This window comes from Ovis canadensis, chromosome 15, assembly GCF_042477335.2.
Source record: "Ovis canadensis isolate MfBH-ARS-UI-01 breed Bighorn chromosome 15, ARS-UI_OviCan_v2, whole genome shotgun sequence".
NCBI classification, from domain to species: Eukaryota; Metazoa; Chordata; class Mammalia; order Artiodactyla; family Bovidae; genus Ovis; species Ovis canadensis.
In genome coordinates, this window is record NC_091259.1 from 70,179,925 (window position 1) to 70,204,637 (window position 24,713).

At 45.2% G+C, this 24,713-nt stretch overlaps 1 protein-coding gene across 4 annotated transcripts in view; it reads right to left on the bottom strand.

The window, feature by feature from the left end:
• Positions 1-695: 695 nt before the first annotated feature.
• WT1 (WT1 transcription factor) overlaps positions 696-24,713 on the bottom strand; it is a 49,915-nt gene continuing 25,897 nt past the window's right edge. For 2 of the 4 annotated variants that reach the window (XM_069554677.1, XM_069554679.1), the window contains 5 exons: positions 11,683-11,779; positions 9,503-9,653; positions 5,107-5,196; positions 4,403-4,495; positions 696-1,702 (listed from right to left, as the gene is read on the bottom strand). In XM_069554677.1, the coding sequence (XP_069410778.1) occupies positions 1,581-1,702; positions 4,403-4,495; positions 5,107-5,196; positions 9,503-9,653; positions 11,683-11,779 (553 nt within the window). In that variant the 3' untranslated portion in view covers positions 696-1,580. The remainder of the gene's footprint in view (positions 1,703-4,402; positions 4,496-5,106; positions 5,197-9,502; positions 9,654-11,682; positions 11,780-24,713) is intronic. The other 2 variants (XM_069554680.1, XM_069554678.1) reach the window with 1 other exon arrangement.

Genomic DNA, 24,713 nt, shown 5'->3' on the forward strand with positions numbered 1-24,713 from the left:
CTGACATGGAATAAGAAGCGATGCAATGATAGCCTGATGAAAATGACTCTGAAAACACAAGTCCCCCCGTCCAGCCATAAGCCCTTGTGATCACAATTACTTTATGATGAGAGGAAGGGGCAGTGCTCTCTGGCTGCTTCTAGGGTTAGTAATTGCCTCCTGAGTTTCAACAGAGAGAAACAAAGAATGGTCACGACCTGATTAGTCTGCAGTGGTCACTGATGTCAGTGTCAGCATCTTACCTGTGGAAAAGAGGCTCAGCTCTCCCCAAGATGTGAACACAATACAGTTGATAGAATCTTACCACTTTCCTTTTGAATAGACTTTAATTGAGAGCAAAGTGAAAAATGCAGGTTACATTTTTAGTGTTATCAATATGTTGGAAGATCAACACCAAAACAGTGATGCGTCTAACATTTATACATATCCTAACTTTAGCTGTCAAAGAGCAAATCATTATCAGATATATATATTTACACAATAATTTCAAGCAACAGTAAATAATAAACTCCCTCCCTTAAAAAATAAAAACAAAACACACACACATACACCCAACCACCTTTAAACAATGGATTTCCTCACACTATTAAGTCTCATTTTTTTTTTCACATATACTTGGAGACCCAAAGTTATTTAAGTTACTTAAGAACAGTCTTATCAGTGGAAATTCTGGACCAGCCCTTATGTTCTTTTAGAGTCATTTTAATTTTTACAACTTGAAGCCACATAACCAGCATGGTCTGTATACTCTAAGGACACCCCGAATGATAAAAATGAATTCCACTTCCTTTGTGTGAGGAGATACGTACATCTCTGAGGATGTGTATGATTACAACTCAAAGTCAAACAGAAACACAAAAACAAAATCTCAGATCCTCAAGCACGATTTCCTAAGAGCATTGTGCTAACGTTAACAATGAATGAACTGAATGCTAAGATTCTTTCAGATATCTCTGCAGAGGTACTGGTTAGTTCTGATTCTTTTTTTTTTTTTTTCCAGCTGCTTGAAATGCTTGAGTTTTAAAAGTTGCCTGGTCCAGGTTAGCAGCCTGCCTAACCTCCGGAATGTCGGACAGGACTCACCCCCAGTGCCTTACTCTCTGATTTATTTCTCGCTGTTGCTGTTAGTAAATGGAAACCATGACAAAGTTTACATTAGCAGACACATCCACATGCCTGGGCCCATAAATATTCTATGATGGAAAATGGTACAATGACTCCATTCCTCGTGAAAATGAGCGTAACGTGAGAAGGGGCGGGGGAACATCACCAACAGTGGCTCTGCTTACGGTGGAAAATCCAGACCAAATGGCGACGGGCTTTTAACTAACTGGACACTGAGAGCCACTTCTCCAGGGCCTTACGAGTCAACTCAAAGTTGGCTAAGCAGAGACCAACTCCTTTGGGCAAACCTGGTAGAATCCAGTAGTACAGGCATCTTGTCTCAGACGCTGGATGAAGAAAGATCAACTGCCATTTCCTTCTCTGACAGGCGAGTGAGGAGGAATCTTACAGTCAGCTTTGAAAGGAGTTCACGCACTGTCCTGCCTGGGGTGCAGGACAGGGGCCGCTGTGGACCCTCAGAGCGCCAACTGAAGTTTGCTCATGTTCCTCTGGTGCATGTTGTGATGGCGGACTAACTCGTCTGACCGGGCAAACTTTTTCTGACAACTGGGCCACCGACAGCTGAAGGGCTTCTCACCTGTTGACACAATGGCCAGTCAGAGACACTTGCCGTGGAGAGACGGAGCTGCAAGTTCAACTACCAAAGGCCTGAGTTAAATCATCGCAAGGCACCCACTCCAGATTCCCTCTAGCTCTTTGCCTAAGCTCACACACCTAGTTCATCTCACAAGGCGGCCCTGACCTGGCAGCACCTCTGGGGCCTCAAGGATTAAAATGCTGTGGCAATTACAGAATGTCACTAAGTCAGAAGACTCGGGAAATGGGAGAGACGGAGCGAATCTAGGTAATGGAAATGCCTGGGCACTTCGTATTTAATCAAGGGGGGAAACACTTGGTAAAACAAAACCGCTGTCATTAGACGGTTTTGTGAATTGTGTAAACGCTTCCCGTTTGCTGTTTAAGGAGGGGACTGAGCTTAACTGGAAGGCAAGGGCCTTAGGATCATCACGTAGGATACTGTTAATGGACTGCCACCCAGTACATAGCTGCAACTATAGCTTTAACATCTCTGTCTGTATACATATTCTGGATGGGCTGGGCGTTTTAAATAAATCACTGACATCAGTACACATGGTATTTGCTTCTTTTACTTTAAAGGGTTATTTAGAGAGTAATACCCATTATAAAAAAGATTTGAGGTGAGCCATGGTTTCGAGATTTTTTAAAAGCCTGCCAAAAAATCAAGGCTTCTCCATCTAAGGAGGCCTCAGAAGTTTCTTCCAAATCTCATTTTGGATGGGAAAGATAATTAGTATTTCTGAATGCCTATCTAGGTACTAAGCTCTGTGCTTGGTTATCATATTTCTATATATATATATATATATACACATATATAAAATTATATATATTAATTATACATAATATATATAATTTCATGTACTCTTTCCAACAACCTGTAAGGTAAGCATTATTATCCCCATTCTACAGATGAGGCTAGAACCTCAGGTGAATGCAGACACAGGCAGGACTTCTTAAACCTAGGTCTGTCTGATTCCAAATCCAGGTCTGTCTGTAGGACACACTTTGTTGCATCACACTTCCTGGGCCTCGGCATAATGGAAATACAGCTATGGCTTTATCCTAAGTCAAAACATCACAGGAGTCACTTCTTCCACCTGAGGAGGTTCTCAGGATATAGATAGTTCTTCTCTGAGAAATACTGGATGGGACAAGCACTGAGAAATATCCCAGGGGAGGCACTGTCCCCCGGTTAGAACTGGAGGCTAATCAACTATAGCTCCCAGTTAGATATTAAACAGTCTGCTGGTGACATAGGTCATTTTGTATATGTACAGATATGCATGAGGTGGGGCGCAGGGTACCAGGGATGATAACCCTTCCCCACCAAATTATGAGCTCAGGACTAAAGCAAAGAAGCGACATTAAAGGTACTCGAGTCAGGGAATGAGCTGTCCATCCCACTGACTCTGGGGCACAGGTACTCTATCTGCAAGTACAGCCTGCTGGGGCTGAGAATCCAGGACTGCACGGAGGAATCACGGCTCACACTTCCCTTGCCTCCCACTCACTGTCCCTCTGCCCTTCCTGATCTGGCTCCTGTCCCCTGCTCCCACTGCCAACCATGCTGTCAAAGGTCACCTCCTAATGGACAAATCCTAACCTCTTCTCCTGTCGGTCATCATCCTCCTCAAACTCTCAAGGGAACTCAACTCTGCTGACCAGGGGGCCACCTCCTGATTCTCTCTCCTCCCTGGGCCACAAGGTGAACACAGACTCTTTCCCCAGTAAAGAAGCAGTGGGTAGGTGGGCTGGGAAGAGACAGAACTGGGGTTGCTACTTACTAGCTTTGAGACTTTAAACAAAGTTATTTCATCATTATGTGCCTCAGTCTTCTCATCTGTAAAACGGGGATGAAATGTTACCTATCCTACTTTTCTTCCAAGGATGTTGTGAAGATAAAATGAGATAACCTAAGCATTGGTCCTCCCTCTAAAGCTAGGAAATACACATCAAAGATGGTGCTATTTCCATTATGAATCACACCAGCCTTGTGGAGAAGCAAAAACTTTCAGCAGCTGTGAATAAATGTCTTTTCTCTCTCTATTCGTTTTATTTGTTTAATTTTTACTTTTTGGCCATGCAGCATGTGGGATCTTAGTTCCCTGACCAGGGACTGAACCTGTGCTCCCTGCATTGAAAATGCTGAGTCTTAACCACTGGGCCAGAGGGAAGGAGGGAGTCCCTCCCTCTATTCTACTATGAAGGAAATAATACCCACACACCAATATGAGTCTGGCAGAAACCATGACTGCTCCTGGGGCATTAACTTTTAGCAGAGCAAAGATTCAGGTCTCTGAAAACAGTGTTATAAAATGCAAACTTTCAGGAGAACAAGTGGTTGGCTTGTAGAATTTCTGCTATTTTCCTCCAAGGTTGATTATCCTATCAAACTGAGCGATAAAGATTTGATGCAACAAACTGGGAACAGCAGGGACTTAGCTTATCTCTTCACTTCATTCTGGACACTCCTGAAAACAGTTCTTTTCACATCTCTTCTGATCCATACCTCCCACCCCCATTCCTTCTTAAACAATGTTATTATTTAAAGACAGCCATGCACTGTTCTCTCTCCTGACTCTAAAGCTGTTTAGAACGTTTCCACTCATCTTTTCCAATCTCTCGCATCACAAGCAACTCCATTCAACAGTAGTTTAAAAAAATAAAGAAAAATAAATGTGAAGAAAAGTTTACGCACTTGTTTTACCTGTATGAGTCCTGGTGTGGGTCTTCAGGTGGTCAGAACGGGAGAACTTTCGCTGACAAGTTTTACACTGGAATGGTTTCACACCTAAACGGACAGAGAAGGTCTAGCCGCGGCCCTAACCATGTGGGGGCATAGCAAGGCCCACAAGGCCTGCTTCCCGGTGGCCTGAGGAGTTGGGCATTTCCAGCCATACCTGCAGTGTCTGGCTCGCCCTCGGATTTCCCCAACACCCCAGGCCCAGCAGGAGCCACCTAATGCCGCACAGTAATCCTTGAAGACCTGTTGTCTTGGGAACAACTATTGCTTAACCACAAGTGTCCAGCTTCTCAGAGAAGTTTCAGCTGTGTCTGAGACTGAAAAAGTGAATCACACACTACAGATGGGACTTTGCTCTCCACCCACCCGTGTTCTTTACTGACACTTAGTGTATCATCAGCAAATTGCTAGTGGGAGTATCATGACTCTGTGGTTTTCAGGGGAAATGTGGGGCATTTCCTTTTCTTTTCTTTGTTTTTTTTTTTTTTTTGTTTTTTGTTTTTTTTTAAGAGAAGGTAAATCCCCAGCAGGGAAAATTATTGGAGAAACTTAAAAAATGGCTGACCCTCTCACACCCATATTGAACAATCAAAAGAATCACAAAATCAACCATGATCCAAGGGAACATACTGCCAGCAATGAGAAGGGAGCCTACAAACCTGTGTGTCTCCTTTGGTGTCTTTTGAGCTGGTCTGAACGAGAAAACCTTCGCTCACAGTCCTTGAAGTCACACTGGTATGGTTTCTCACCTTGGGGAAGACACGTATCCCATTGGAAAATGATTTTGGAAATAAAGATCTCATTAGAGGCAATTTCTCTTACCGGGACTGAAAGGATCCCAAAATGCTGAAAGGCACTTGGGTGGAAGGTTTCAGGGATATGCTGTCAACCTTAGGGGGCTTCCCAGGTTGCTCTAGCAGTAAGGAACTGGCCTGCTAATGCAGGAGATGTTAAGAGATGCAGGTTCAATCCCTGAGTCAGGAAGATGCTCTGGAGAAGGGCATGGCAACCCACTCCAATATCTTGCCTGGAGAATTCCCAACGACAGAGGAGCCTGACGGGCTATCATCCTTAGGGTCACAGAGTCAGACACAACTGAAGTGATTTAGCATGCAAGCATGCCAAACCACAGGGTTAGGAGGAAGTCCCACCTACATACACACATTCATGGGCAGGAGGCGCAGAATCAGGGGCTGGGTGAATAAGGCTGAGTTGGAAGTGAAGGGAACTCGGGTTCTGGAGTTTGACACAGTGGGGAATATCCAGCTCTTTCAATCTGCTGGGTGAGGTGTCGTTTCCTCAGTGTGAAACAGGGCCAATAACCTGACAGCTTCCAAGGACTTATAAACAGACCATCCACAGAAAGGGCTTAGCCTACAGCCTAGCACAGAGGCAGTGCTCAAAAAATACTGGCAGCTAATATTTAAACAAATAATAAACCAAAGCGGTCTTAAGTCCAAGACTTGAGTTTGTGGCAGAATTCTGGGACGGATGCCCCCTGGAGCTGGCCCCGTGGAGTAAGTACTTTATGTTTTATGGCCTAAGGCTCTGGTATTCTCTGCTACTGACTTCCCATCCCTGAGTTAGGTATAAACAACTCCAGGGTTCTAAGATGCTCAAATTAAACCAGGAGCCAGAGCCTTAGAGTTCTGGGTATCCCTTTACTCGAGAGAAGACAGGAATGGGATTACACAACCTCCTGCCTCTCAATGGAGAAGCCCTGCCCCTGTCTTTGCAGGAAAAAGTTCAGCCAAATCCCAGGAGCTGCGTCCCCTGAGTGCACTGAGCAACCCTGGACCGTCCGACCTTCTTATGAGAATTCTGAGTCACCAGCATTCTGGGATGGAGAGCAAGCCATCCCAGGATCAGCTGGCTCTTTCTGTTGTCGGGCAATTCCTGGTTACCTTTCCAGCCTTAAGACTGCCTCTGCTTCCCTAACTGATCTATATTCCTGCTCTACAGAGCTCACCATTCCTTAACCCTGCCTTGTACTTCGCTCACACTAAACACCCTCCATTCCTATCTCCAGATCCCTAACCCATCATAAACTCTATGGCACGTCCCTCTCAAATGCTGTTTCCTCTGCAATGCCTTCTTGGAAGCCTCCTGTTCACTTAGAAAACCTTTCCTTCCCTCATTACAGAATGGCTGACATGGGGCCTTGTCAGATCCACCATCTGCCAGACTGGAAAATCCTGAGAGCAGGAAGCTTTCCTCAACTTTCTGTTGATATCCAGCCCAGTGCCTTAACTTCAGCTCTTCAAGCTGGAAAAGCAACACTTCTTTCTGTCCAGTCTCATCTTTTTTCTGCCTTTCTGCTTCTGCTCATCCTTTACTTTCTCTGCCCAACCCTGCCTACCCTTTATTGGTTAACCCAAGCCCCTCCTTCTCCAAGAAACAAACGAAGCTCACTCAAAACAATACCCTCTGAATGAATCTTCTCAGAGCCTCCAGATTCACTCAGTCATCACACATTCTCTCCTCCCTTTTCATTTTTTTATGTCTTGCCTCCAAAACACACCATCGACTCTTTGAGAAAGGGGCCTGTGACTTGGAGTTAAAAGGCATGAGTTTGAGTCTTCCCTATATCCTACCCACCGGATAATTGTTTTCTGTGTGAGAATAAAATGAAATAATGAATGTAGAGAATTTGGCCCATGGAAAGTATTTAATAAAAGGTTCTTAACATAATAGTCTGTACTATTATTAGGAATAGATACAAAAAGATGGCACTCTTTCAAGAAGGGGACTTCAGTGATGTTAAATACCCTTCCCTCCTCGTCTTCTGCAAGAAGAGTTTCTTAAAGGTTCCAGCAGGTCTGAGGGTCATGGCTATATTTCTTACTGCCTTCCCTTTCCCCAGACATCTAACCCCTGTTTTCTAAGTGCCTCTTTTCCATTATAGTTTCTACAACAATACTGCCTTCAATGTATTCTCTTTTATTTGTCTAGGCAGAATTTCGGAGAAGGCAATGGCATCCCACTCCAGTACTTTTGCCTGGAAAATCCCATGGACAGAGGAGCCTGGTAGGCTATAGTCCATGGGGCTGCTGGAGTTGGACATGACTGAGCGACTTTACTTTCACTTTTCACTTTCATGCATTGGAGAAGGAAATGGCAACCCACTCCAGTGTTCTTGCCAGGAGAATCCCAGGGATGGGGGAGCCTGGTGGGCTGCCGTCTATGGGGTCGCTCAGAGTCGGACACAACTGAAGCGACTTAGCAGCAGCAGCAGCAGCAGCAGCAGGCAGAATCTTACTTTATCATTTTCCTTATAATCAGATACTTTTCAAACGATCTCATTTGGGGAAATACATAACAACACAACATGCAACTTCTCATCTTCAGCTTAAAGCAGGTAGTCGACTGAGTGTAAACTCAGGTCTATGCCAGAACTGTAGCCTTCAGACACAATGGCTTAGCCAAGACCAGTGGTCTAAAGAGATCTGAACCCAGCTCATTTTCTTCTTCAGCTTCCCCAAAGAAAAGTCTGCAGTAACAATAAAACAGTGAAAGTGAAAGTCACTCAGTCGTGTCTGACTCTTTGTTACCCCATGGACTATACAGTCCACAGAATTCTCCAGGCCAGAATACTGGAGTGGGTAGCCAGTATTCTTCTCCAGGGGATCTTCCCAAGCCAGGGATTGAACCCAGGTCTCCCACATTGCAGGTGGATTCTTTACCAGCTGAGCCACAAGGGAAGCCCAAGAATACTGGAGTGGGTAGCCTATCCCTTCTCCACCAGATCTTCCCAAGCCAGGAATCAAACCTGTGTCTCCTGCATTGCAAGCAATTCTTTACCAATTGATCTATGAGGGAAGCAATAATAAACAATAATGGTACTTAAAACAAAGTAAATCGTGGGGAAAAAATGGTACCAGCTCCCCATTAGGAGAGCCTGTGCTTTGCCCTGATTTCCTGTCGGGAAACTCAGTCACATTCCCATCTAGTGCCCACAAGGCCAACCAAGAACAGACATTTGTGAAACCGATATTCACATTCACTGTGGACAACAACCAAACGTGGCCAGTGCTCTCCCAGAGGCAGACCCTATAATCTATGGGAAAATCCAGTTTTCTTTAAAACATCTTCAAAAATCATCTTTTTGGGGGGGTTGAAAACAAAAATTAAACCTAGAAGCCATTTTCCCATTCTTACCTAGTTGGTTATTACTAACTCAAGCAGTTAAGCTCTTCTTTGGACCATCTCATCCTAAGTCTCCAGAATGACCTTGCATATCAAGTTCCTAGAATCATCTAACTACCAAGCCCCCAGGCTAGTTCCTCTCCCTTAAGAGATGCTAATACTACTGTAAAACTAATAAGAGCATTTATTCAGACTTACTGACACAGGGAACTGTAAAAGATGGTTCATCTCTCTAATTCCTTTCATTCAATTTGATTTTAGAAGTTAACCTAGTCTCAACAATTGTATAAGGGAGGCTATCATCTCCATTTTCCATGTAAGGCCGATGAAGTTTGAAGAGTGGTTAGTAACTTGCTCAAGGTAACACCACCTGGTAGTGAAACCAGACTTCAAGCCAGGTCTCTAATTCTGTGAAATGCTCTACCTACGCTGCTGCTGCTGCTGCTGCTGCTGCTAAGTCACTTCAGTCATGTCCGACTCTGTGCGACCCCATATACGGCAGCCCACCAGGCTCCCCTATCCCTGGGATTCTCCAGGCAAGAACACTGTTGTGGGTTGCCATTTCCTTCTCCAATGCATGAAAGTGAAAAGTGAAAGTGAAGTCACTGAGTCGTGTCCAACTCTCAGTGACCCCATGGACCGCAGCCTACCAGGCTCCTCTGTCCATGGGATTTTCCATGCAAGAGTACTGGAGTGGGATGCTATCCACCTACTCTGCTCTTCCCTTTTTAAATAAAGGATAGAACTTCAGGATACAAAATGGCCTGGCAGCCTTTTTCCATCACTTGAAAGTAGTGCCTACTTTGCATTCCAGAAATCACCTGTGTCCTGGCAGTGACAGCTGGAAGCAGGGGCTCCTAAGCCGCCCCTGAGCCACCGGAACCAAGACTGGACGGTGAATGCACTTACCAGTGTGCTTCCGGCTGTGCATCTGTAAGTGGGACAGCTTAAAATATCTCTTATTGCAGCCTGGGTAAGCACACATGAAGGGGCGTTTCTCACTGGTCTCAGATGCCGATCGGACAAGAGTCGGGGCCACTCCAGGCACACGCCGCACATCCTGCAAGCAGAGCGTAAGATAAACAGAGGCTTTAAGCCACATGTGAACATTCGCATTGATCCCAAGGAAAGTGAGCTCTGAAGTATTCCCAAAGGAGGGATAGTGGATGTGATGCCTGAAACCACTCCCCACCACACCTGAGGTGCCCAAAGCAGACATCGCTAATGGATGACAGAGCAGCACATTCAACAGTGCATTGCCCTAAGATCATCACTGCTGATCAACCAGAACCGGGACCTGAGATGAAGTCAGTCTTAGGGCTGCTGATCTGGAGCATCGGGAAAAGAAATGCTGCACACTGGGAGAGCTCCCAATCTTTCCTTTCTCTCAGCTTCTCATCTTGAAGCAGAGGTCTGGAAGTCAAAGCCCCAGGTTCTATTCTATTCCCTCCCACTCGGACACCAGGCCACATGACCTTGGGCCCTATCTGCAATGGGTTGGGAACTCCTTGTTAGAGAAAAATGAGCCCCCAACTGAGCAACCTTCCACGTGTGAGTCAATGACAAGGAAAAAGAATACATCCTGGGAGGTGAGGGCTCTGTGAAGGCAGCTGAAACCACAGGAAGCTCACAGTGTTGCCAGCATGATCCTTTACTAGAGACACCAGGAAGCACTGTGTGTCTGCCCTCTGCCCACTCTCTGTCCATCGCGGGGCATTCTGTGGATCACCTTTATCCTGGAGGAGTATGTGCGCATGGTTGGTCCTCCATGAGAAGAAGCTAGAGGGCAACAGTGAGGCAAATGCCCCTTAGGCTCCCGGGACCAGTGAGTCATAAACAAAAGCAACGCAAGTACCTGAGGGACCACTGAAGCCTCCTCGTCCTCACACAGAGGTGCAAGTCAGGGCCCGAGAGCACATCCACAGTTTGTCTTAAGACCCAGGACCGCTTCTAAGCTTACCCACACCTGCCCTGGGCACTTCCCATACCACCCACCAGCATATGTTCAAGTTCTTATTTCAATTCTTGCTGCGCAAATCTTTTTTGAAGTAAACATACAGTAGTACCACACGGCTCTACTACTGATGGGCCCCAGTGTCTTAAGGCAAAAGATGCAATAAGTTTAAATGAGGAGCCAGCTGTGTCTGATTGGTCCACTCTGGAAGAAAATGAACACAGACCTCGACAGAAAGTCTGATAAACTGGGCTTGGTGAAAAGGAAGGGAAAAGGAGTTTCGTACAGTTCCTTTAATTCACTCCAGAGGCAGCGCACAGGGCAACAGGGAATAAAACAGAGTTGTCAGTGTCAGCCAGTCCTGGTAGAGAAGCCTGACATTACTTGTCTGACTTCCATCACATGTCCCATATTTCCGTCACCCCCACCTTTATTCTCACCACTCGAAGGCTTCAGATGAGGGGACACGCTGTTCTATCTTCATGATGCCTCTGGAAACATTCTTCAGAACATCTCAGAGCACTTGCTCCACACATCACGTGGGAACTTGGCCCACACACAACTTATTTCTAATGTGCTGGCTACTCTGGAGAAAGTATCTCAGCCGTTACTCATGTTGTTGCAACCACAGAGTCACATGCCAAAGGCACAAACACAAACCCTTGGTAACTGTGTGTGGTTCTGAACGCACAAAAGAGGCTCTGGGAGATGGCCTTCCGTCCAGTTTCCATTTTACTTTCCTTTCCTCACTCTCGCTTAGTAAAGACAGAGTCTACCTTTGGGCACTTGCCCGTGCAGAACAAGTCTTAGAAGTCCAGAGTCCAGGTCATTAATTCAAGCTCATTTAGCCCCAACATAAGATGTGCACAGCCTACCCTAGAGAAGGTGAATTAAACAGTGAAGGAGGAAAGAAGGGAATTCTGCAGAAAGCACCCTGGTCTGAGTGAGGTGGCTGCATCCACACTGGCCTCTGGAAAGGAGAAGACCCCTCAGCCTGCCCCAGTGGAAGAGGGCGCATCTCTGCTGACACAGGAGCCTATGGTTAGGAACAGACTTGCCAGGGCCAAATGGCCAGCAGCAAGGACGTGAGAGGCTGTTGGGAAGGAAAGAGGCAGCGGGGGCCCCGTGTACTCGCCTGAATGCCCCTGAAGACGCCGTGGGTGTGTATCCTGTACTGGGCGCCACAGAGGATGGGCGTGGTATGGTTGTCACTCTCGTACCCCGTGCCGTGGCTGCAAACACAGAGAAGGGAGAACAGGACTCAGGCTGGTTCACAGGCACACTTCAGGGCAATGTGCCTCTGCAGTGAGACGAATGTCCTTTCACAGCTCTCGGGACACCTCGGTTGGCTTCTGCCTCCCTCCACTGGGGCTACCCTAGAAGCAGCGCTTTGTGAAAGGCAGAGCTGCTCAATCCTCAGGTGACCCCCACGCAGTCCCTTACCCTCACACTCTCCAGGGCACACCATCTGGGTCCATGCCTCTCTCAGACAAGCCAGGGAAAAGTCACAGTGGCAGGAGTTCATTCCCAGCAAGTTGTTTACCATCAAGACAGCAGGGCTGACAGCTGTGAATATCTCAGGAATGAGCAGATGCCTCAAATTTCACGTTGAATGCAAGGGATTTTTTGTCGGCACCTCATGACTCAGTTTTTACCAGATAGCACCAAGAAAGCGATGACGCTTACAAGAAAAGACTTCGCATCCTTAGAAGCGGGGATTACACATCTGGGGCTCTGCTCCACTTCAACCGCAGATCAGGTTTCCAGATCAACTTAACTCTTCGGAGCCAAGCCAGATCCTAGGTGGACACTTCCTCCAGCATTAGACTGACCAGTCCCTGAGCCAGAGCTCAGTTAGCCTTGGACTAACTAGCGAGAGCTGAGGGATGGAGAAGGCTGGAAAGAACACTTTGTAAGGGGTGGATGTTCTGCTCTAAAAATATTCTCTCCTTTGGGTAACAGCTGATCTCTGTTCTTCAGTTGTTTTACTTCCAAATGAGGCCAAGTGGACTTCCCTAGGAGTCCAGTGCTTAAGACGAAGGAGGAGTGGGTTTGATCCCTGGTTGGGGATCTAAGCTCCCGCATGGCCGCAGGGTGCAGTCAAAGATTACAAAAACTACAACCACCACCACCAAATGGGGCTGGGTGAGAACTGCAACCCACAGGGCAGCACGCTATAATCGCAGCTCGACTCACCGTGGGCAGCTTTATGAAGCCTCTGTAAACTGGTGATGCTGCTTTGAACCACGTCTGGCAGTTCCTCAAAAGCTTAGATGGAAAGTTACCATGTGACCCAGAAATTCCGCGTCCAGGTGTATTCCCAGGAGAAATGAAAATATATTTCCCCACAGAAATTTGTAGCCATTAGCAGCATTACTCGTAATAGCCAAAAATGAGAATCAGCCCAAATGTCTGTCACCTGATGGTGGATAAACAAAATATGGCATATTCCTAAAGTGGAATATTATTTGAGGATAAAAGGAATGAAATACGTGATAATGAAGTACATGACAAACCTTGAAAACATTATGCTAAGAGAAAGAAGTCAGTCACAAAGGATCGCCTGCTGTATGATTCTCTTTACAAGAAACGTCCAGAAGAGGCAAATTTATAGAGATAGAAAGTAGATAGGTGGTCGACTGCTGAGGACTGAGGATTTTGAGGGGAAATGGAGAGTGATGGGTAAAGCGAAACCGAAAGTCACTCAGTTGTGTCTGACTCTTATAATCCAGAGAATTCTCCAGGCCACAACACTGGAGTAAGTAACCTTTCCCTTCTCCAGGGGATCTTCCCAAAGCCAGGGATCAAACCCAGGTCTCCCGCATTGCAGGCAGATTCTTTACCAATTGAGCCACAAGGGAAGCCCAAGAATACTGGAATGGGTAGCCTATCCCTTTTCCAGTGGATGTCCCTGACCCAGGAATCGAACCGGAGTCTCCTGCATTGCAGGCAGGTTCTTTACCAACTAAGCTATCAGGGAAGCCCGTGATTGTTAAAAACGTCCTCCAATTGTGGTACTGGTCATACAAGTCTGTGAATATACTAAAACTCCTGAATTGTACACTGCAAATGGGTGAATGGTACACTATGGAAATACATAATGCTCTTAAAAAATTAAGGTGGGGGAAAGGATAAACTGGGAGACAGACTGACATACACACATTAGCAAATATAAAATAGACAATAAGACCTGCTGGGAACGCTATATTCTGTAATGGCCTAATGGGAAAAGAATCTAAAAAGAGTAGATACATGTGCATGTATAACTGATACACCATGCTATACAGCAGAAAGTAACATAAGATTGTAAATCAGCCATACGCTTAATAAAAATTAAAGTGACTGTGCCAAAAAAAAATTAAATCGCAAGTATTTATTTTTTTAAAAATTCCCTCTGGGGACTGGGGTCCATGCATTTTTTTAAGCCTCTGGGTGAAGGTTAACTGTCAGGACTGAGAGCTCCCACCCTCTGCCTCTGTTACTCTAGAGAGTCCCAGGGGCCCGATATAGGAGGCACGTAGCCCACTCCATCCAAGGCTGGCTCAACTCTCACTCACCCAGGGGAGAGAATTCCTAGAAGGGAAGAGTGTCAGGACGACGCACACATCCACACACCCTGCGGCCACAGCAGCTGTAGCATTTCACCTCTGGTTCTGGCTCCAGGCTTTCTAGAAAGAACTGCCTGTCTCCTTCTTACAAAGTGACGAGAGCAGCTGGGGGCGGTGGGTGGCAGTTCTGCTCCCTCTAACCTCCTACACCTCATCTCCACACCCTTCAGGTGATTTTTGACATATCTGGGAGGGAAATGTCCCAAAGAGCCAGGGTCAGATACACAAAACTAGGAGGAAATGCCAAACTCAGGTAGTGTCTGCCTTTTGGAACTTTAGAACGTGTTTGCCAAAAGAAAAAGGTCCCATCTGGCCTCCTTACAATTGCATTCTATCAACAGTGGGGAAGGGAGAGCTGATGAGAATGGTGATACGGCAGCAGAAAGAGGACAGACAGAACAGGAATGGTGCTACCAGAACATTCTGCCTCCCAGGCTGCCTTTGCTTGGTTCGGCCTTCTGCATGGAGCCCAGATGTGACATACATGTTTTCTAGGGCTCAGGGACCCAACTACAGAAGTCTGTATTATTCTCAAGTTCCAGTGTCAAAGGGGAAGGCCTTCTCTGGTGGCTCAGTGGCAAAGAACCCACCTGCCAATGCAGAAGACCTGGGTTCAATCCCTGGGTTGGGAAGATCCCCTGGAGGAGGAAACGGCAACCCACTCCAGTGTTCTTGCCTGGGAAATCCCATGGGCAGAGGAGCCTGGCAGGCTACAGTCAGCAGTCGCAAAAGAGTCGGATACTACTGAGCAGCTAAACAACAATAACAAATCAAACGGGAAGAACCTGGAGTCTCCGGTCTCAGCAGCTCATCTCTGGATGTTACCTGGATTCCTGGAGGTGAGAAATATGGGAAACCGACTTTTCAGCCTACTTGTCCCAGGAAATGAAATGTTGCCCCACTCAAATGGGATGCCATGATCCTCACAACCAGATGCAACCAACCAACAAAAGCAGCAAGACTGTACCTGCCAAGTGTGCCACTGGACTCTTCTAGCACGTCCGTGAACAAGAAAAACAGCCAGGTCCGTTCTCATTGGCTCCATAAACAAACACACCAATGCAGTTCCACCTGGTGGAAACTATGCCACCTCACACTCTTTCCAGCCTGGTCCACCCAGAACACTGAGTTCAACTCGTGGGCATTCAGCTTAGCAATGACTCTCTCCAGGTAAGAAAAGCAAAGTCAGTTGAGGGGCTTGAACCATAGATTAATAGAGGCAGAAAAGTCATCTGTTCCGACTTCCTCCAGCTCATCTTTACCAGCAAGACAACATGACTGGTGACTAGCTTTCAAGGCAGCCCACTCCACTTGTGTTCTTCCTGACCCAGGGACGGAACCTGGGTATCATGCGTTGCAGGCTGATTCTTTACTGTCTGAGCCACCAGGGAAGTCTAACTGTTGGGAAAGGCCTTTCTAACCTGGGCATAAATCTGCCTCTTTTATGTCTCCTAGAGAACCAGAGTATTACTATTTTACAGCTATCTGGGTGTGTCTCCTCCACTGTACCGTAAACACAGCCTTGAAAACAGAGACCAAGCTGCTCCTTTCTGCACCTCTCAACTTTGACTCAAGTAAGGTACACAATCTAAAATAGTTCCCTAAGATGGACCGAATCTAACTCCTCTTCCACATGACAATCCTTCAGATATCTGAAGACAGCTCTCCAGACTACAGACCTGGGGCTCCCTCAACTATAACAACGTGAACTGGCATCTAATTCCCATGCCATCCAGAACATCCTCTTCTTCATCCCGTTCGTTTTGTTAGGTCTCTCTCAAAGAGTAGGCTTAGTCCCTGAGAACTGTATTTATATAAGGGAGTAAGAAGGGAGGATCACAGAAGTCTTTAGAATCACAGAAGTAACAAACACCTAACAATGGAGAGAAATGCCTCACCTAAAGAAATTTCATTCCAAATTTTTTTAAGTCAATATGCTAGTCAATATGAAGCATTATGCCCACCAGCTGCCAGGGCTCAATCCCTGGGTAGAGGGTCTGGGGCTTCCCCTCTCAACCTGGACAAAGCATTGCTGCTAACACACGTAAGAGCACATTCTCTCTTAGCACTCAAGTTACGGCGATCTTCTTCAGTCAAATGAAGTCCCTGACTCCCACCCTAGCATGTACCACAGTTAAACCAGGTATTCCAACCTTGAACCTGAAGGCATGATTTTTGTTTTTTATTGCAATTCAGGACCACACATTTATCCTTCAAATTCCATTCTATTTCCTTTAGAGAGTCATCCTCAACTGTTGATATCTTTTTGCTTTGGCTTCCAAAGTCTTTGCTTTCCATCCCATTTCACATTATTTCAACATTTAAAAAGTACCTTTTCAATGTTTTCATAAGAGGAAAGGCTCTTCCTTGCTGCTGCATATATTTACAGTATGTAAAACTGGTCTCTGATATTCAGGCAGTGAAAAGATTCTAAAAGGCCTCTCCATGAGACGACCTGAGGGAAGCTATCATAAAGAATCTAGTCGTTTAGATGGGGTTAAGTCCAAGAGAGCCAAAAGTCATCAGCAGGAATCAATCTGAGAAAGGGCTCAGGAAGACAGCAGCTGCTGCTGCATCAATAGCCACTGTTAAGAACCAGCTGCTAATTTAGTCAAGTGAAACCAAGCTTTATCCCCAAAGAGATCAGCCAGTACAAGTTATAGTAAGTATGTTGTGGATGAACCAAACAGGAGTGAGAGTAGGACTCCTAGAGGTCTGAAACCATTAAGCCATTCAAGAAGGGCAAGTAGTTACCAGCCTAGAGAAGAGATTTCTGGGGCCAAAGATGCTCCTTTCAAGAAAGGAATCACAGAGCCCCAGAGATGGGGTAAAAACTTGTCATGACCCAGAGACAAGGGTGTTATTATTCATGGAGCCAACTGGTATCAGAAGGCAGGTTCTAGAGAAAGCATGAATCCCAAGAGTCCCACGTCTCCCTCGGGGTCGAAATGCACACACCATGACTTCCTTGCAAACCAAATAATGAGAGGAAGGTAAAGGAGCCCTGGCACTATGCACAGCACGGCACGTGACCCAAGCCTGAGAGAGGCTGGACTTTCCTAAGGAAAAAAAAAATGGTGCTTTATACAATGTTTTCATGCTTTGTTGCCTCGCGAAATACTCTTTGATGGATAAAATACTGGACTCGGCTGAATGGCAGAGCGAAAGGACTTGAAGACTCTTTGGCCAAGATGAGCAGGGAAAGCACAGGGATGGACAGTGAGGTGTAATGAAGGCAGCCATGGGGCCAGCGGGTGAGAAGAGTCAGGGGGTCTGGTGCAGGCAGGGGACCATACAGGAGAGGAAGCTGAGGGTAACACAACTGCCACTTTCTTCCTACCCTGGAGCACTACACGAGAAACCACTCACAGGCTGATAAAGATACTTAACACAGCTCCTTAGGTTTTTTTGTTCAACCAGGCACAAATTGGCTTCCCTGGTAGCTTAGAGGTTAAAGCATCTGCCTGCAATGCAGGAGACCCGGGTTCGATCCCTGGGTTGGGAAGTTCCCCTGGAGAAAGAAATGGCAACCCACTCCAGGATTCTTGCCTGGAGAGTCCCATGGACAGAGGATCCTGGTGGGCTACAGTCCACAGGGTCGCAAAATCACTCACTTAAGTACTTAGCCTATAACTATCCACAAAGATATCAAAAACTAACTATCATGTCTTTTTGCAATAAAGATCAACTACATTAGTGACCTTCCTCGGAGACTAGTAATTCTAGAAACAGGCTTGAGCATTGCCTTGTGCATGATTAACACATCTTTGTTCCTAAACTCTTGTTTTTTTCCCTATGTGCTTTCCAAAATCCAGCTTAATAGCTTTACCAACAACTCATGCTAATCTCACTGCTCTATGGTTTCCAGAATCTACTGGGTTTTTTTTTTTTCTTCCTATTTAAAAACTAAGATATTTGCCTCACTTAAGCAAAAACTAAGGCGAAGTCTCAACTCTTCTGCCACCTCGCTCCATGAATTTCCATGATTATCAGCCAAGGGTCAATGATTTCGCTAAACTGTTCAGAATATGGATTTGGTTTTTTTTCCCTTAAAGCAGAGCCACAAACTCAGTACCTACAGCAGCCAAGCAAGTGAGAAAAATAAATGACGAAGGTCCTGGAAAGAAAGATGGCATCAAACTGACAGGGACAGCCAGCCCAGCCACCCCACCCCTGCCCAAAGGAGGCAGCGAGGAACTCGATCTACCAGCCAAGTACTACTGATAACATAACCCCAGTGTTGCCAGATCTTTCCATCCTCCAGAAAAGTCAGAAATCACAGCTTTTATGTGAGATCACTTGAGTTTTAAATTCTGGGAAATAACCGAAATTGTAAAGAATCACTGTCAGGTCAAACAAAATCTATCTCTGGCTTAAGGGCAATCAATTTGCAACCTCTGCTTTAAAGGTTGAGCAGTGAAGTTTAAACTGCAAGCTGGAAAACTCCCTCTGGATTCTGTTGCCTCCTCCTACCTGGCAACAGAATGGAGGTGGCGATGTGTCTGATTCTTTAAGTACTGAGTCATTCAGTTCGGTTCCGTTCAGTTGCTCAGTTACGTCCAATGAATCGCAGCATGCCAGGCCTCCTGGTCCATCACCAACTCCCGGACTTCACTCAGACTCACATCCATTGAGTTGGTGATGCCATCCAGCCATCTCATCCTCTGTCGTCTCCTTCTCCTCCTGCCCCCAATCCCTCCCAGCATCAGAGTCTTTTCCAATGAGTCAACTCTTCGCATGAGGTGGCCAAAGTACTGGAGTTTCAGCATTAGAATCTTCCAAACCCTTGAAAGTTTGAAAGGATACATACTTGAACAGCAGGAATGGTCAGTGCTGCTAGACCAAAATCCAGAAGTTATCATCTATAGGGGTCAGTGGTTTACCTCTAAACATCACTGGCCCATTTCAAAGTAGGCTTAAGCACTGACTTACAGACAGAAAACCACAGTTGTTGTGCAGTAAGTCGAAGTATGGGGCTTCCCTGGTGGCTCAGACAATACAGAATCTGCCTGCAATGCAGAAGACTCAGGTTCGATCCCTGAGTCGGGAAGATTCCCTGGAGAAAGGAATGGCAACCCACTGCAGTATTTCTTCCTGGAGTATTCCACGGACAGAGGAGCCTGGTGGGCTACAGTCCTTAGGGATGCAGATTTGGAACAACAGAGTTGACTAACACACATATACACAAGTTGAAGTGTATCTGTTTTCTACAGATGCTGTAACAAATTACCATAAATTTGGTGGCTTGAAAGGACACAAATTTGTGCTGTTACAATTCTGGAGACCAGAAGTCTAAAATAAGCTTCACCGCACTAAAGTTTATGTGTTGGCAGGGTTATTTTCTTTTGGAGACTTACAGGAGAATCTCTTTCCTTGTCTTTTTCAGCTTCCAGAACTCATTCGCATTCCTTGGCCCCTCCTTCACATCACTACATTACTCTGACCTCCTCCCACCTTCATCACATCCCTAGTCACTCTTCTGTAGTCCAGTCTCCCTCTGCCTCCCTTTTATGAGGACACTCATTACAGTGAGGGCCCATTCAGGTATTCAGGACAGTCTCCCCATCTCAAGATCCCTAACTTGGTGACATCGGTCAAGTCCCTTTTTGCTACAGAAAGCAACATTCACAGCCTCCAAGGATGAAGACTTGGATATCCTTGGGGGTCATTATTCAGGCTACCATACCAAAGGAACTGGATTTGTTTGGTTTCTTGCAGATATATTTAACAGAGCTAAATTAACCTAGATTCTTTATCTCTAGATTAACCCAAAAGATCAGTCTGAAAGAACATGGGTTTTGCATCTGAATGCCTGTGTTCCAGGCCCAAGTCTATTATTTATTTACTCTGTGGTCATGGGTGAATCATCTAAACTCTGACTCAGATTCCTCCTCTGTAAAATGAAGCAATAACCAATTTTATACATTTGCTTGAAAACCAAAGAGCTAAGCTATATGAGGAGCAAAAGTAAAACATCACTCAGTAACCTTATCCTAACAAAATGTTCAGGCCTACAGTTATACGCATGAGGTTACTAACAACCACAGAAATTATTTCTCATGTTTTTCTTTTAAGCCTGGTGATTGAAATCTGGACTTCCCTGGTGGCTCAGTCAAGTGCCTGCCTACAATGCGGGAGACCCGGGTCCAATCCCTGGGTCAGGAAGATCATCTATGTGTGTGCTTAGTTGCTCAGTCGTGTCTGACTCTTTGCGACCCCAGGGACTACAGCCCACCAGGCTCCTCTGTCCATGGGGATTCTCCAGGCAATACTGGAGCGGGTTGTCATGCCCTCCTCCAGGGGGTCTTTCCAATCCTGGGATTGAACCCAGGTCTTCCACATTGTAGGCAGATCTGAGCCACCAGGGAAGCCAGATTGAGATCAACAAAACATACTTTTTATCCTTAGCACAATGCTAGGAGTCACTAAGGGCATCACTTGAGGCAAATGACTTAGCCTTTCTGGCCTCAGCTTCATGCACAATGAGAAAAACAGTACTCCCCATTACAATGTACAATGTACTCCCCTGTTACAAATGAGATTGGTAAGTAAAGCACTGCTTGGTACATGGTATGCCCTCAACAAATGGCATTTAACAGTGCTATCCCCATTTTAAAGCACAGAATACTGAGGTTTAAGGAAAGATCGAATTACGTGCCTAAAGTCAGATAGATGGCAAGCAGCAGACAGGGCGTTTGCATCCAGGTCAGTGTAGCTCGTCTTCCTGCAAAGCCAGCTGGACAATTCTGGTGGTGCAAGCCCAACCTGGGTTCACTTCTATCATCATGACACCTGAATACTCCCTAGCTCCTTTCTCCTGGAGTATGAATGAAATTATCCATGTCTGAAGGTTTGAAAAATGCAGTGGGAGTGGGATAGGAGAATGCAGGCTGTGAGGGGCAAGTTCAAATATGTACTCTTAGCACAACTAAGCATCTGCTTGGAGGCACAATATTTATTTGGTACAAGAAAGGGCAAAGTACACTGAAGGAAATGGTCTGCTTGTGTGCAATAGAGCAGTTGACAGTGAACAAAATTTTTACAAGAAAATTTCTTTCTACCTAACTGGGAAAATAAACTAAGCAGAAGAAATTATCAGCAGAGCATACATCTCATGACTCCGCTTTTGGCTGTGACACGGACTGTACATTTTCTTAAACAGCTTTAAAATGCATTAAAATGTATCCTGAGAAAGTTTGCTTTTCCTAGACAGCTTTAAAATACATAATCATGTGACCTTAGAAAGTTTGTAAAAACAGGAAAATGTCCCTCATATAACACAAGTTATGAGCCCTCTTCCTGCTAAAAACTTGTACATTGAGGTTCGACCCAGAAAAAACTTAATGTTTAAAGAGTAGCTTCTTTAGAAATGATTAATTTTGATATTTCACAGGCACAAGAAGATTAATAAAAAGGAATTGAGGTTTTACAGATGAGGAAAACCAGAGCTGCCCTGAAATCCCTTATCAACAGAAGAAGTTTTAAAAAAAAGAGAGCCTTTTGAGGGCAACTAGCATTTGATATGAATATTCAAAAAGGGGAAACCTCCACCTGTGATTTCTCTCTCCCACCTCTAATCTTTGGCCAGGTGAATAACCCCCCCCCCCCCCATTCTTCACCTCTTTCTTCTTGTCTCTGCAGAATTAATCAGATTTAAAGGGAAACACATGGGAAAACCTCATACTCTGGTGTATCTAGAAAATGAAATTTACTCATCAACCCTTCTTCTCACTCCATCTTTGCTGCTGCTGCTGCTAAATTGCTTCAGTCGTGTCCGACTCTGTGCGACCCCATGGTCTACAACCTACCAGGCTCCTCCGTCCATGGGATTCTCCAGACAAGAATACTGGAGTGGGGTGCCATTGCCTTCTCCACCATCTTTGCTACTTAGGCTTATATATGAGATGCTGAGATGCCTGAATTTTGTGTGTGTGTGTGTGTTGAAAATACACTGTGCAAAAAGAAAATACACTTTGTTGCAAGCCTTGAGAACCATCACCCCTGTCTAGTGTGCCAGTTTTGAGGGAAAAGAGCAATGGAATCAGGTTTTAAAAGTTCACTTCCTGAAAGTTAAAACACAAGAGATGAAACTGAACATACCACCATTCCTCAATTATTCTTGCCAAAAAAAGAGGAACCCAAATCTAATCAAGCCTCCAGATCTAACTACTTATTTATAGGAAAAACAGGGCATGGACATCCCAAGTTAAAAGACTTTAAGAGGAAGCAATCTGCCAAACCTGATTGTGAAATATTCTATTGACCAATTGACCTGCTATCTTCAACAAATCAGAGTATGAGAAAAGAGAGGAGGTGGGGGCAGGGAGGGCAGTTACAGCATGAAAGAGACAAGCTGCTGCTGCTGCTGCTGAGTCGCTTCAGTCGTATCCAACTCTGTGCGATCCCATAGATGGCAGCCCACCAGGCTCCCCCGTCCCTGGGATCCCATAGATGGCAGCCCACCAGGCTCCCCCGTCCCTGGGATTCTCCAGGCAAGAACTTTGGAGTTGGGTTGCCATTTCCTTCTCCAATGCATGAAAGTGAAAAGTGAAAGTGAAGTTGCTCAGTCGTGTCCGACTCTTTGAGACCCATGGACTGCAGCCTACCAGGCTCCCCCATCCATGGGATGTTCCAGGCAAGAGTACTGGAGTGGGGTGCCACTGCCTTCTCCAAAAGAGACAAGAGAGGACAATTATCAACAAAAAAAATCAACAAAACAATAACCCTATGCATAAATACTCACCATACACACAGACCAGCCAGAGACAGTTGGACTTGAACTGATGAGTCCTAGAGGCTTAGGGTCAAGAAGTCCCCTGGGAAGCCTCGTGGTCACACCAGAATGCTTGGGTTTAAAGCTTTACTGAATGAAAATATAATTTCCCTATAGTTTGAACAAGCATACTGAAAACAAAGACTGAAAGATACAGTTTCTTTAACTAATCCAGCATATAAAGCAGAATATAAAAATGAAATGATCAAGTTAAACCTGACCGAGTTAAAAAAAAAAAAAGTAACTGATAATTTACAAGTATCAGATTTCCTCAGTAGTCTGCAGAAAACAATCAGCTATATTTTTACTTGAAAAATTTATTTTCTTCCTGCCTTCTGGTGTTTCATTTCAGTTCAGGCCTCAACAAAAAGACCTATTATTTTTTATGTATAATTAAAATATTTGCATATCATTTTCCATTAAAAATTATACTATACTAATAATTCTTACTATTATGCTTTTTAATGCACACTTTTTTCATGAGCATTAGAAAGAAGGCTCCCCATCCCTACTCCATCCTTATTTTCTAGCCAGGTCTTGTGCATCCCTGCAGCATCCAGCTCCACATCATATCTGGAGGGAAAGAGGATTCACTCCACTTTCACTAACTCTGACTTTTCAAATCCCTGGAGTGTCCTTTTATCTTTTTTCCCACCTTCCTCTGGAAAGATAGACCTCTTCCCCATTCAGGGAGCCACCCCTCTCTAATCCACCCTCAGGCTCCAGGAGTGTGTACATGCCTAGGGCTTGGCCAATCAGATCACTGTATTCTCTAGCTACGCGACCCAATCCTGGCCAATCAGAGCCTTCCCTGGGTCCTTTGGTGGAGAAGGACCAAAAGGGAAACTGTCTTATGAAACTGTCAAAAACAGCTACTTTTGTCACAATAAAGAGAGTCTGTCTGAGAAGAGAGCCAACACAAAGGAGAGCAGAGGCAAAGGACAATGAAACAGTATTCTAAAGACACTGTCTCAGCTCCTGAATCCATACAAGGGGATTTTAAATACAGTAAGCTGCTAAATTTAAATTCCCTCTTGACCTAGGCCAGTTACAACTAAGGTTCTGCCACTTGCTATAGAAAAAGCCCTGCTAATGTATAACAGTTATCTCAAAATAATTGGATTTATTTTTCAACAAACATACCAAAACACAATACCTATAAGTGAGTACTGAGAAAGGTCCTTCAAAGTATCACCTTCTGGAGAATGACCACTTGTTCCAACCATGCTAGCTATTACTACTGAAACTTGTTTGGATTCCTGTTCAAGAGCTTCACTACAGTCACAGTTCATGCTCTCACTTCCATGCAGTCTAGTCGTTGGCCACTATTTAATAGGGAATATAGGCTGAGCGGTTAATAGCCTGATAACAACGTTTGTATAAATCAGCCATTATGAACCATCAAGCTTTCCTCACCATTTGAAATGGCATACAAACCTCCTCCAACTGCCTTTTCTCTTACTTTACACTCAGAGCAGAGCTAAAAGCAATTTAAAATCTAGCTTCCCACAATAGTTTGGGGAGAATACAGCTCCCCTTCAAAAGAAAGCCCACTCTACTTACTGACTGCTACTGCTGGGAAGAATATTTTTAGGCATGCTTCCTACCTCAACACATACAAACATAGGAGCTTGTGTCCGGTTTTGAAGCACTAGTTCATCAGAGTCCCAGTTTCATCTAACTCACTGGGTTCTATATTCTCAACACTTTCGCCAGAGTTTCACCCTAAGAACAGGTGTCCCAGCTTCACATGATAGACAAATTCTATGTGGGGAAAATTAGCAG